At 37.5% G+C, this 13755-nt stretch overlaps 1 protein-coding gene across 3 annotated transcripts in view; it reads right to left on the reverse strand.

The window, feature by feature from the left end:
• LOC120428747 (C-type lectin domain family 4 member F) overlaps nt 1-13755 on the reverse strand; it is a 34804-nt gene that overhangs the window by 13904 nt on the left and 7145 nt on the right. For 2 of the 3 annotated variants that reach the window (XM_039593828.2, XM_039593825.2), the window contains exon 2: nt 275-804. The exons of the other annotated variant lie outside the window; for it this stretch is intronic. In XM_039593828.2, the coding sequence (XP_039449762.1) occupies nt 275-378 (104 nt within the window). In that variant the 5' untranslated portion in view covers nt 379-804. The remainder of the gene's footprint in view (nt 1-274; nt 805-13755) is intronic. 3 annotated transcript variants of the gene reach the window in all.

Below are 13755 nucleotides of genomic sequence, written 5' to 3' on the forward strand. Positions count from 1 at the left end.
GAAAATTTGTTCCTGGTGTCATGTCCGTTCGTCCGTGGTACAAACTAAAAAAGTGTAAAACGAAAAAGTGACCAACCATTGAGTGTATCCATATTCAGACTACAGTCCCAAACCGACCTAGTTGACGGTAATTGAAAAATTGTAAACTTGTATCGAATGTCGGTTCCAAACGGGTAAGTTCTTAGAATCTAAGGCCGCCGATGTCTCTATCAAACAATTTTCTGAGGAATGGTATTCTGATGATTTCACAAACTGTCCGTAAATCCGACGTTACCTTTTGGCCAGCGAGTGCGCCACCAGGGCATCGAGTTCGCGCCGTTTGCGCATCTTTTTGCCGCCGACACGCAGCGGAACCGTCACGTGGCCTACGGATTCCATCTCGAGCAGCTGGGCCTCGTCAAAGGTCACCTTCGGGGAGCAGCAACGGTGGTACTGGTACGGGTACTGGTGGTGGATGTGGTGCAGCTGGGAGGAGCGATTCTGGTGCAGGTGTTCCGACGAAGGGTGACCCGTGGTCCAGTCCAGGCTTGTGTCCCACGTGTTGACGCGTGCCACGTGGTTTTCGAGTTGAAAGCGTGTTAGATGTAGCGGCGATGTTGGCTTTTGAGACTTTTTGCAGAGTTTCACTGATCACATTTTGGTTGGTTTGGTTTTTCTTAACCTTTGTTGAACATGACTTGATTTTTTCTCTCTTTTTTTGCTAATATCACTGGTTTTGTTGCATTATTTTGTTTATCACTTGGAAAGCTATTCGTTCGTTGTACAAGTCCGCTTAGGTCACATTAATCCCAACTTCTGATGGTTCTGAAATCGATCGTATCAACAGGTTATCACCTGCGGAAGAGGTTCATTAAGTGCCACCACAAATTCCCACGGAGGGTTCAAAATCTCGACACGAAAATCCCATTCCCCAACGATACCGACAGGGATTTCTTTTATGTGTGGGATACAGCAAAAAAAAGTGATTTTTCATTACCCCACCCATACACCTTCATGCGGGTTTTTCACTTCATACAGGCTGATCATACAACAGGTAAGTGGAGCCAGCGCCAGGAATAGAGCGATTTGAAAGTAATCGTCAAGTTACCACCCAATAACGCATCTGTTTAGATAAATTTATTAAGATTTTGTTGTAAACATTTCTTAAACTAACTTTTTAAAGAACAATATCTAAAAATGATTTTTATAAAATATTCTTCAAATCCCTTATAATGATGAAATAAAATAAAACAAATCTGTGCAACAATTGCTAAACATCTCCTCCGCTTCGTTTTGAGTTTCCATCACCGGTAGGATATAGCAACATTGTGGATGATTAATTCGTATGTTTCTAATTCCATTTCCTCGACAATGACGACGTTGCTGTAGCACAAAAAGAGAACCAGAAGCTTCTCGTGGTAGGAGCAAATATCCCCCCAAGCAGCCGGAAGAAGCTTTATCGGCTCGCTTAAAGTTCATGTGGTGGAAACTTCCTCACCCCCTCCCTCCCAGTCGAGCTGTCAAGCTTTATCGTTTTAGGTTACATATGGACGGTGTTGAAGGATGTGGAGTAGGCAGCAGGTCGTACCTCAGTAATTTATTTTAGTCGCTTTTGGCCGGGCACGGTCTTTTGTCCTAACTGGAAATGCTTCCCCACTCCTTTTCTACCGGAATAATGGCACCGACGGCGTAAGGACACTTTCGCCGGGTCTCGAACCGAAGTTCTATGGCGTTGGTCGTTCGGGAACTATATAGCGGTTTGAAGGGTCGTTTTGATAGCATGTCGTAATAGAATCAAGACAAAAGATGTGCACTTTGTTACACGCGGAACCTTTTGACATGGTTAGTCAAGGGGCTTGGTAAACAGTTCAGACTTGATTATACGGATATTTGTCATAATTCCTAATTTGAATTATTTTTAAAGTGTTTTTTTAGGTTACTTTGGTACATAATTATAAGGCCATAGCAAATTTTTGGGTCCTCCCCCCAAACTTCCCCAAAAAATCAGGGGGCAAACATCAAATCATTGCTGAAAACTCAAATTTTCTTCGAAAAAACTTTGTTGATTGTAAACTATTTCAAATACTGAATTTTTTTGTATTTTTTGTATTTGAACGCATTTTTTTGTATTTTTAATCAAATATGACAGTTTAAGACTTTTTGCTGATTTTTTAAAATAAATTTTGGGTCCACAAACCGGAAAAATGTATAAAACTTCGGTAATTTTAAACCAGAGAACACACAGTGGTCAAGACCGCAAAATTAAGTGGAAAATGGATTTTCTGAAAAATTGTGTCTTCAGAAGAGATAATTTTACATAGTTACCCAAAATATGACCAAAAATCGATTTTCTGACACTTTGGCTCAATTCTGAGGGCTGATTTAGATTCAGTGGGCAAAATTACATGAAAAAACATATAGTTGGACAATTTTTGAATTTCGTTTGGGTGGTCAAGTTATCTTGAGTTTAAAGAAAAATACCCCTGGGATCTTTTCAGCATTAAAAGTGCTAGAGCTCCTCTTTTAAATGCAACCTAGCGCTTTTAAAATTTGGAAACAATTCTGCGTGTATCCTCCAGAGCAAGCAGCAGTGAAGTGCTCAGAGCTCTAAAAGTTTTTTAGAATTTTCCGCCGCAATCGACCGTGATTACCCGCGAGTTTGCTTCACCAGCATGCCGAAGGCCGGCCGTGGCCGTGGCAGTTCGAGTGCGGCCTCGAAAAACCCGCGAAGTTCGTCTACCGGCCGAGTGCAAAAAGGTAAACAAAACAACGCCGCCGCGTCGTCCGCCATCGCGCAGGGGAGCGTGTGCGCTGATGGATTCAATCCGGAGTTATTACACGCTAATTACCGTGTCCAGGATCGCAGCCCTATAAGAAGCAGACTCCGTTCAGGTACTTCCGGCAATCTGTCCACCGGTGGCGCATCAACATCTGCCAACATTCCCACCAGTAACAAGTTCGCGAGACTGAGTGACGAGGAAAGCTACAACAACACCGACGGTAGCAGCACTACCGATGACGACGACGACGACGGACGTGCACGCAAAAAAGGTAGTACGACAAAAAAAGTTAATTCTCCGAAGGAACGGCGACCACCTCCAATTTTTGTTTTGGATACGTTGGCGGACGATGTTGACGAGTTGCTGGAAGGCCTCCAATATAGTCTGAAAATTGGCAAATCGAAAGTTCAAGTGATTACTTTCACCAAAAAGAATTTCGATCTGGTGGTGAAAGAACTGAAGCGTAGCAACTTCAAGTTCTACACATTCGATCCAGTTGAGAAGACCGCTGTTAAGGTAGTCCTGCAGGGCTACCAAGACCGCCCAATCGCCGACCTAAAGGGACACCTCTTGGGTGCCGGAATAACGCCACGGGAGATAAAAGTGCTCTCGCGCAAGACAACAGTCACAGGTACGCACACTCTGTACCTGTTGTACTTCGACCGCGGCACCGTCAAAATCCAAGACCTGCGTCGGACTAAGGCGTTGGACGGTTTTTGGGTAAACTGGCGGTTTTACTCCAAAAACCCAATGGACGTAGCACAATGCCACCGTTGCCAGAAGTTCGGCCACGGCTCGCGGAACTGCAACCTCCCGCCCCGCTGCGTGAAGTGCGGTGAAACACACCTCTCGGAGAAGTGTGCACTGCCGTGCAAGGCGGACTTGGGGGACAAGGCAGAGCAAACCAAGGCGCGCATTAAGTGCGCCAACTGTGACGGCAACCATACCGGTAATTACCGCGGATGCGTCGCGCGCAAGGCCTACCTCGAGGAGCAGAAAAAGAGGAAGAAGAAAGCAGCAGCATCCCACCCTTCTCAGCGGAACGAGTTCTACCGTTCCTGCAGCTGGACAGCGTACGGTTCCAGCGGACAACCCAGCGTTCCCTCCTGGATGGGGGCGATCGTTCGCCAGCGTGGTCGCTGCCGGTAGCGGCGATGCGGCCCAGCAAGAAGTAACCGGAGAAGATCTCTTCACCTTGCCGGAGTTCTTTGCTCTAGCGGGTGAGATGATGACGCGGTTTCGGACCTGAGCTAATGATTAAGCACATCTACAATATATAAAAAAAACTGTGATCTAGTTTAAGTTTTTTCTATTTCTATCCCCTTTCCTTTGCAATTTCAGTAAGTTTTTTCTAAATTTTTTCTTACTCTTGGTAATCTCTAAGTGATAAGCAATAATCGTGCCAAAATGGATTGAGATTTAACACACAGCTGAAAGGAACTCCAAAACTCTGTTATGTACTGCGAATGAACTGATTGTTACATGATTATTCACTAATAAAACCGAATTGAATTGAATTGAAAAATTTGGAAAGCGTCTTTTTGAGATATTTGAGTTTTAAGTTTACATCTTTTTTACCCTAAAATAGCTGTAACTTACGACCCTTAAGTCCAAATTGACTTGTCAAAAAAAATGTTCGAATTTTTATGTACTAAAAGTGCCTTGAACATCACTTTTCTCTAAAACTTAACCATGAATTTCTACGTCCAAAAAACTGATTTTTGAAGGTTTGCTCAGATGCTTTATATCAATTTGTTCATAGAAGGCGTATATTACGAGATAACACAGAAAAATTATGGTAATATTACATCAGAAAATGATGATTTGCATAAATTTTTGGTGAATAATCATCAAGTTCACATTTTTACACATTTTTTAGGTAATATTAGTTAAAAAAGAGGTAATATTCAACCTACCAAATTTTAAACATTCCAATATTCAACTTTTTTTTGCTGTGAAATGTTTGGTGTCTTCGACAAAGTTGCTTGGATTGGCAAAGCCAACAACTTTCTAGAAGACAAAAAAGTTCCCAAAAATATTCCTGAAAAGTTAGTTTTTCAAAATCACCCTAATCGTGAACCACCCTGAACCACCCTGAATTTATCTGTATTGATTCAAAAAATTCATAACTCGGTCAAAGATTTTTTGCACAACCTGGAAATTTCTGAAAAGTTGGCATTTGATGTCCTCTAAAACATATCAAAAAATAAAAATAAAAATAGTGTTTTTTTTGCAAATCAAGTTTATTGACAAAAAGTTGAATAAAAAACCACCAAAAATTTGTTCACCGTGTATCATTTTATTTCAGTGTAGTCCTTATCCATACTTATAACTTTGCCGAAGACACCAAATCGATCAAATAATTCCTTCAAAAGATACAGATTTTTAATTATCATAAATCATTTTTGTATGGACAGCTGCCAAATTTGTATGGAAAATATTATGACCAAATAAGTATGCTAAATGGCTTCCAAAGGCACCAAAAAAGTTTCAGTCGGATTAAAAAATAAAAAAAATAAAATTCAAAAAAAAAAAGATCGATTTCGTAGTGAACTGCTCAATCGTCAACTTGAAATTATGTAATAACTGAATGTTTAAGTAATCAACTAAGCATGGTATCTAGGGATTTTGAGTAATTACTAAATAAATTTATTCCAGTTAGTGGGAATCTTCAAAGAAAAAAAGACACGACATTACTTGTAAACTTTATTGTAAGACCCTAACCGCCCACTTCTGACCCAAGAAGTTCTGGTGCCGTGATGGAACTCAATAAGCATAAGATATCACTGGATAGTAGATATTGAATATTGCATTAAAAAAAACAAAGCAGAGCCTGTTTTTTTTGTTATCTCGGAATTTTAAAAACAAACCTGCAGAAAAATGTAGGCAGATTTTTCCATCATACTCAATAGTATGTGAATTTGGTTATGCTTAATCAAAAAATATTTTTATTGATGGCACAATTGATAACCTTTAAAATAAAATAATAAACTTTGAGGTTTGATTACCTTACTCAGTTTGACTGAAAATTGATAGGATGAAATCAAACTCGACACAATCTGAACAAATTTGACAACACCATGATAGTCATTCAATACAATAAAGGTTGAAGAATTATGAGATAGGGAAATGTTTATGTAAAACTCACTTTAAGAAAATATCTAGTAACTTCACTCTGTTCTCTCCAAGCTTACTATGCATACACATTTTACGACTAACTGTGCATCAAGTGCAAATTTTGACGTTATCATTTCTACACATGAATCCCGGATATGAGATAAGATTCCGTATCGTATTGATCGTGCTATCTTATCGGTCGCTGATTAACAATATCTTAAGCCCCCAATGTAAATAATAACAAAAATGTTTTGTTAAGCTGACCATTTTGTGCATAAATACTGACATTCAGTCTAATTTGGTTTCGATAGTCATAAGTATCAAGTATCAAAAATGATGACAGTGAGAGAATACAATTAGTGTGACAACATATCAAAATGCAAGTGCGACAACATAGCATAAACACAACGATGCAGAGAGGTCCAGCAAAGCTGAAATTGTCTGGCCCACTCTAAAAAAATTTAAGCATCAGCAAGGCAAACGAAAAAGAAAACAACACGAAACGGACCCGAGGAGAGGCGAAGTCACGAATTGAGTGTGAAACGTGTGTGCCAGAGTGGTGGAACCTGAACTCACTATCCTCGACTGACTGCCCAAAAGTTCAAGGTTATTTGAACATAAATTTTCCCTCCAGTTTTTCCCGACACTAACGGGTGTGCGCTCGCTTTCCTTCGTCTCCCAAGTTGTTGTTTTTTTTTGTCCTTGTAAGGATCAAAGTTTTAGGGTAAAGCGTCTTATAACGGGTACTATATAGAAGGAAACTGAAAAATATTCAAACATATTTCTATTTAGATTTGTTTAAGTCATGCTCAAATTGCTTATTTTGTTCATTTCATTTGGTTTGAGCTTAAATATTTAAAAATGATTTAGAAATTTTGACCCAATTGGTTGAAAACGTGAGCAGCTCCTCAGAGTCAGAGCTAACCAAACAAGTTCACTTTCGAACCTCGCACTGTGTTTGAATTTTGATTGCGATTCAACATTCATCCTTCCTGTGGCAGGACGAAAAGTCCCGCTACGTGCGCCTGCTTGGTATTCATTGAGGCTTTATCTTCAGCAGAGGTGAGCACTCAATCAGATAAGGCTTAATTGTGGGTTACGATTGCGATGGGTTATTATATTCAGCATTAATGAATGGATTTAAGTGTTACAATTGTTGTTCATTTTAAATTAAAAAAAAATAACTGAGGAAATGCTTCTGAAACAATTAGAAAGTAAAATTTTCTACAACATTTGTTATTCCACAAAACATGAAAAGCTACTTCCTCCCAATTAGTTGGGCAGAAGCTTCTCGTCTTTTATGCCAGCTAGCTGCTAGCTGTGAAAAGGAAAACCCTTAGAATCCGCTAGTTACGAGATAAGGTTGATGGTTCGACCCTCAATTTATGTTCGTTGGTTCATTATAAATTAAAGCGAATTACCACCATTAAGTCTCAGAAGTGTACGCCATCGCAATAAATTTTGAGAGCGACGCTGGTGATTTCCTCGCACTTGTGTCAGGTTCACTGAGAATGAACTCATTTCATTAGATGAGCAAAAAGCTTACCAACACTATGGTTCTTCATTCAAGCCACATAACCCTCTACAACCTAACCCCGCCTTTAGACGGGGTTCGATCTAAAAAATCGCCAAAAAACAATTTTCCATTGGAAAGAAGAACTCTTAAAATTTTAGAAAATTTCAGGTTTGGAAGTTTAACTTGTTTTATGTGACTTTGCCGATGTTTTTAAAAATGTCATTTTTTAGGGGCCAACTTTGGCTGCCTCTACGCATTTTTTTGCAATTTATATGATGATGGTGCGATTCTATAGAGCAGTTCTCTACGGAATCGGTCTTTTTTCTTTAATTTTAATTTTTGTATTTTTTAATCCAGCTGAAACTTTTTTGGTGCCTTCGGTATGCCCAAAGAAGCCATTTTGCATCATTAGTTTGTCCATATAATTTTCCATACAAATTTGGCAGCTGTTCATACAAAAATTCAAATTTTCATGTATTTTGTCAATAAATCGTTTAAATCAAAAAAATGTTGAAAAGTGTTACTTTTCGAAACAAGTGCTGAAAAGTTCAACTTTTCAGCACCCATTTGAGTGCTGAAAAGTAGAAATTTTCAGCATTTATTTTGAAAGTGTTGCTATTCGATTCTGTTATTTTTGGTACAGAAAAGTAGGCTATTTCGTCGTTCAAGAATGACAGGAAAAGTAAGTAGTTTCACGACGGAATTGCAAAAAGTACTTTTTGATTGCAAATTCGATTTTACATCGAAAAATGAAGTTGAAAAATTTTTGCGACCAATATTTCGATTTTTTGAAAAAAACAGTATTGATTCAAAAAATCATAACACGGTCAAAGATTTTTTGCCTATTCTGGAAATTTTTGAAAAGTTGGCATTTTATGTCCTCTAAAACATATCAAAAAATTAAAAAAAATTAAAAATAGTTTTTTTTACAAATCAAGTTTTAGTGACAAAAAGTTAAATAAAAAATCACCAATTTTTTTTTTACCGTGTATCATTTTTTTCAGTGTAGTCCATATCCATACCTACAACTTTGTCGAAGACACCAACTCGATCACAAAATTCCTTCAAAAGATTCAGATTTTTGTATTTTTACATATCATTTTTGTATGGACAGCTGTCAAATTTGTATGGAAAATTATATGGACAAACTAATGTTGCAAAATGGCTTCTTTGGGCATACCGAAGGCACCAAAAAAGTTTCAGCCGGATTAAAAAATACAAAAAAAATCGATTGACCGAAAACTCAGAGAATTGCTCTATAGCAGAAAATGTGAAAAACATGCAAAAAAATTGAAAAAGTGACTGTAAAAACGTGAAAAAATTAGATAGGCGAAATGTAATTATATTAGGTGGTAGAGTAGGCCAAATACTACCAAGAACAAACATAAACAAAACAAGACAAATGCTAATTAAAATACTAAATATGAAACAAGAAAAACATAAAACAAGAGAAGTAAAGTTTTTCGTAGAACAAAAGTTGCTCAAAATGACCTCCTAAACACGGCGAAAATAAATATTTTCGAAAAAAAAATTTGGGCAGTAGAGGGTTAAGGGATCACTAGTCATTGCACGAGATGTTTTGAGGACGTGACGTGATGGATGTTTTGATGGAATCTCTTTCTGAGATGTTTATATTTTTAAAATGGAGTGAGAAATGTTTTGTGAGTTTGGATAGGATGTAATTTGTAAGCATAAGTGGCAAAACAAATTATGTTGATTGCATTATGAATGAACCAGAAAATTTTCCTAGGAAATTGTTATTCCCATTACTTCAGCTCAGCACGACTCTGCCAAAAATAAACCCCAACTCCGTTTGCGGTTCACCAACTTTCCTCGTTAACAATTCACCTGTCCTGAGCCTGTCTGTCTTATATTTCATGCCTTATCAAACACGAAATTTTGGCATCATAAGTTTACTTGTGTGTGTGCGAGAGTGTCGGTAGACACATATGAGAATCTCTACATAATGGGAAATACCATATTCACATAAAGTGGAAGTTTTCTTCTACAGAAAGCTCTACAGATGTACATGTGTACATAAATATGGAGCCACATGAATAATTCACACGTGTCTTCGGGTTGTGACACTTGAATAATCTTCACCCATCAGAAAAGTACACACATTGGGAGCAAGTTTTTAATCACCAGATGTTGCACGTCTTTTGACGTAGACAAAATTATATTTATCCTCCCGACATGGGTTGAAAACTGTTTCAAAATGCTTCATAAATGTTTAAACAAGTATCAAACCCCAGAAATTAAACTGCCAAATAGCGGAGGGCCTTCGTCCAAATCGATACCGGCCGCGGTCCATCGAAACCAGAAAGGATTATATCGCCATTATACTTTCATGAGGCAAAGGGTTCTTTCACGTTCATGTATAAATACAACCCATCCCGGAAAGTATCCGCAGTCAGTTTAACTTTGACCCCCCAAAACCAACTTGGCGGGTCTCGTAGGGTAACGTAATCGAGTTTGGACAATCTTCTATCCACGAATATTGAAAAACGGTTGAACTTTGGCCGTGGGCCAAGAAGTGACACGAAAACTGGGCTGCCATTGACCTTTGGGCGAAAAAGAAAAAAAAACGTTGCGTTCGTTAAAGGTTTTATTTTCGTTTTCTGAGCGGAATAGCGTGTCCTCTAGACTGTTTTGTTGTGGACGATGGAAAAATTGTGAACACGCAATAAATCATATCTGGTCGCATTTTATGGAAATGCTCGTGGATTTGTTCCTTTTCGCGTGCAGAGTGTTGAATTATGTATTTACTAGAGTGTGATTAAACTTGGGAATATGTGATAAAGCCACTTTTCTTCGTAAAAAAATTATGAAAACAACGGAACGAAATCAATTATATGATAAATGTTTTCGAAACATCTACAAACTTAAATAAGAATTAGTTTTTACCAGTACAGAAAAAAAATTTTTTTGACTGTTAAATTTTGCCTTTTCAATTTCTAATTTCATTAATTGAAATATAAGAGCTAAAGTGCATTGACCAGTATTGTAACTGAATGATAGAAAAAACAATCATTTGATGATATTTGCACCAAAATATCAGAAGGTATAGCGACCGTCTCTATAGCATATGAGTTCTCTTCTTTTATTTCGTGATTGCCAGCAAGAGAATTCTTTTAACACCTAAACTACCAAGCTCAAGAAAAAGGTGAAATTTGTATGGAAATTCCCCCTTTTTTCGAGCTTGGGAGTTTAGGTGTTAATATCATTCCTTCTGTTTTCCTTGTTCACGGAGACTCGCCGAAGATTCTTTTGTTTTCTCCAAAATTCGCGATGAAAGAATACAAAAGGTGGATTGCACTATGGACGGTTTTCATACAAGCAGGTGGCCAAAAATCCAAATAGTTATTTTTAGTGATAAATGTATAAGTTTCAACTCGTAGATGGATCAGGAGCCGTTTTTGTGTTCCAAATGTTTTAGCCTTCGCCCTACAGCCACCCCACATTTCCTGTTTTGTATGGTTATCAGAGTTTTCTTTTCTTGATATAGGTTTGAATGTTTCTCTTCCTTGCAGCCAATCAAAAAAATCACCTTTTCACTCTCTTTTATGGCTTTTATAACGTGTCTCTCGGAAACAATAGCACCTACAGCTTTGAAATTTGGAATTTTTCTTAGTTTAAATGTTTACTATCCACTCACATCGGCGAAAAAAAATACTCAAAAATGTAATATTTTGTATTTTTGGCCCCCTGCTAACCCATAGTGGATTGTAAACCGACCACGCACTACATCCTGCTTAAGGGGATACATACATGTAAATCGGCAAAAATGTCAGAGGTTGGTTTGAGCACAAACTTAAACTGTTTTCAGGACATTAAAATATACATTTTCAACTTTCATCAAAATAAATTTGAAGACATTTGGTTGTATCATTGCCGAGATACAGCTGTATGTAGTTAGCATTTCTAAAAAATGACCAAATCGGCTCAAAATTTTGATGAAGACCCTCTAAACCGGTCCCGTGTGCATGACGAAGGCCGATTTTTAAAAAGTTTATTTTTTAAAAAGTTAAAAATATTTTTTTGCTATTCTGTCGTGAAACTACTCACTTTTCCTGTCATTCTTGAACGACGAAATAGCCTACTTTTCTGTACCAAAAATAACAGAATCGAATAGCAACACTTTTCAAAATAAATGCTGAAAAGTTCTACTTTTCAGCACTCGAATGGGTGCTGAAAAGTTGAACTTTTCGAAAAAATGCCAAACTTTGAAGGTCTGTACCGAGCTCCAGGGTGCTCCAAACTTCAATGTTATATGTACCAAAACATGCGCAAGGATCTGGCCTACACGCCAGTGATGTTTTTGGTAAACGCATTGGTGGCCAAAGTGCCTCAAAAATAGACATTTTTGAAAAAAAAAGTATTTTTATGGATTAAATCCCATTTAGCAATTGAAGGGCGGAGCGCCAGCTCCTGTTCCGTCCAATCAAGCTCATATTTGGGATTTGGGCTCAGTATGCCCACCGGAACAAACCCCTGAATGCCCGCCAAAAAGTCATTTTTGTTACATCCTAATGTAACCCCTTAACTGCGTTTAAATTTTTTGTTTTGTGGCGACTATTGTGGCTGTGTTGAAGGGGCACGGCGTGTTTTGTAAAACAAACTTTATAGGAAAATATAGTTCTTTCAAAACTTTCTAATAGAAAATTTTTCTCAGTTTCCCAATGTTTCAATGTTTCTTAGAGAAATTTCTGGAATATCTGTTGTTTTAAGTATTTCGTTTTATGTTCCTTTATTTATAAAATTCGTCAAATCGTCGCCATCGTGCTAACTTGTCGTACGTGCATTTTGGGCCAAATTGAGTTAAGAACGCCATTTTGTGCAACTCACAATGCCTCACCTTTTGACCTTCACAGATCCCCAAAATTCGATTTCAGTCCTGAGATATTCCATAAAACCGAAAATACTTCGTGCATTTGTGTCACGTTTCATATGAAAGAAGTTTAAATCTTGTCGTGCAATCTTGACACAGCCTGAAAATTGATGCAAGTGCGACGATTGGCCAGAGGGATTTCATGTCAGAACGCGTTTGACACACGTACATGCCCGACTACTGAACATTTTTAATTATATTTGCGGCAACTCCGGCAACCAAAATCAATCAAACTTCGGGGCAAAACACAGAATGGTCAACCAAACAAAACGTGTTTGTTATTGTTTACATTGCGTGCTCTCGTTTTTGAATATTCAAGGTCAAACATTAAAACGCGTTTTTCTCGGAACGTCAAAATGGCGGGTGCGACAAGATAGCACGACGACGTCGAAATGCAGTATTATTTGCGTCAATAGCTCATACAAATTAGCAAAATAAAACAAGAAACAACTTTGCAGAAGGTTGCAAACAGTTACATAATTATTTCAGAAATGAAAATCATTAATCCGTGTTAAAACCTAATTTGAACATAAATAAATAGATTGATACGTATGTTTTGTGTACAAATATCACCTGCGGCCATTAATTTAGATGATAAATTAGAAATATTTACAAGTTTTTATTTGTCAATGGTTTTGTCATTATAGATTATAGAAACACGAGATAAAAATCGAAGGGGGGTAAAATTAATTAAAAATGTTTATTAATAGGAAAAAAAAAACAGCATAAAGAATGATCAAACAAACTTTGTTTTTCAAATGAAACTTATAGATTACTTTGTTATTTGAGACCAAATTAGTGATAATAATTGATAGTTTAATGAGTTTTTTCAGCAAATGGTATATTGTATTTGCTTTTAACCTCACATTAGTACGCATTTTGTTCAATGTTCCAAAAATTGAAATTTGATTTTTTGTTTCGCTATTTTAAGCAATTTCACGTTATTAATGGAATTTGCCAATTTTAAATCTGAAATTTTTGAGCAACATGTTTTTGAACAAAAGCATTTACAATATGTATGACGTCGGTAATCAATTCAACAAACCACCCTTATTACAATTTTCCAGACTCTGACTATTAGCCCAATAGTCATTATAAAGTTTGGAATAAACCAGCAAATAAATTTGAAATTTTAAGATTCAAACAATATTTTAACGTCGATCCATATTCAAATCCTCTTTTCTTCCACCTTCGAACTAAGCTTTTCTTCCTGCTCCAAGCTCAAACACAGAAATCTACTCGTTACAAAACACTTATCCCATCCTTTGGCAAATCATCAGACGACACGGTTGTAGTTGTCGTCTGTGTTTGAGCAGTTCCCGCAGCATAACATGCACTTAAACCAGTCGAGGGAAAACCACTTTTATTCGCATTTTGGCCTGGAAGACGAAAAAAAAAACACTCCCATCAAGGATATTCCTCGCTCACAACCCACTGCCAGTGGTCCTGTGAGAATCCTTTTAAAATAATTC

This window comes from Culex pipiens, chromosome 3, assembly GCF_016801865.2.
Source record: "Culex pipiens pallens isolate TS chromosome 3, TS_CPP_V2, whole genome shotgun sequence".
NCBI classification, from domain to species: Eukaryota; Metazoa; Arthropoda; class Insecta; order Diptera; family Culicidae; genus Culex; species Culex pipiens.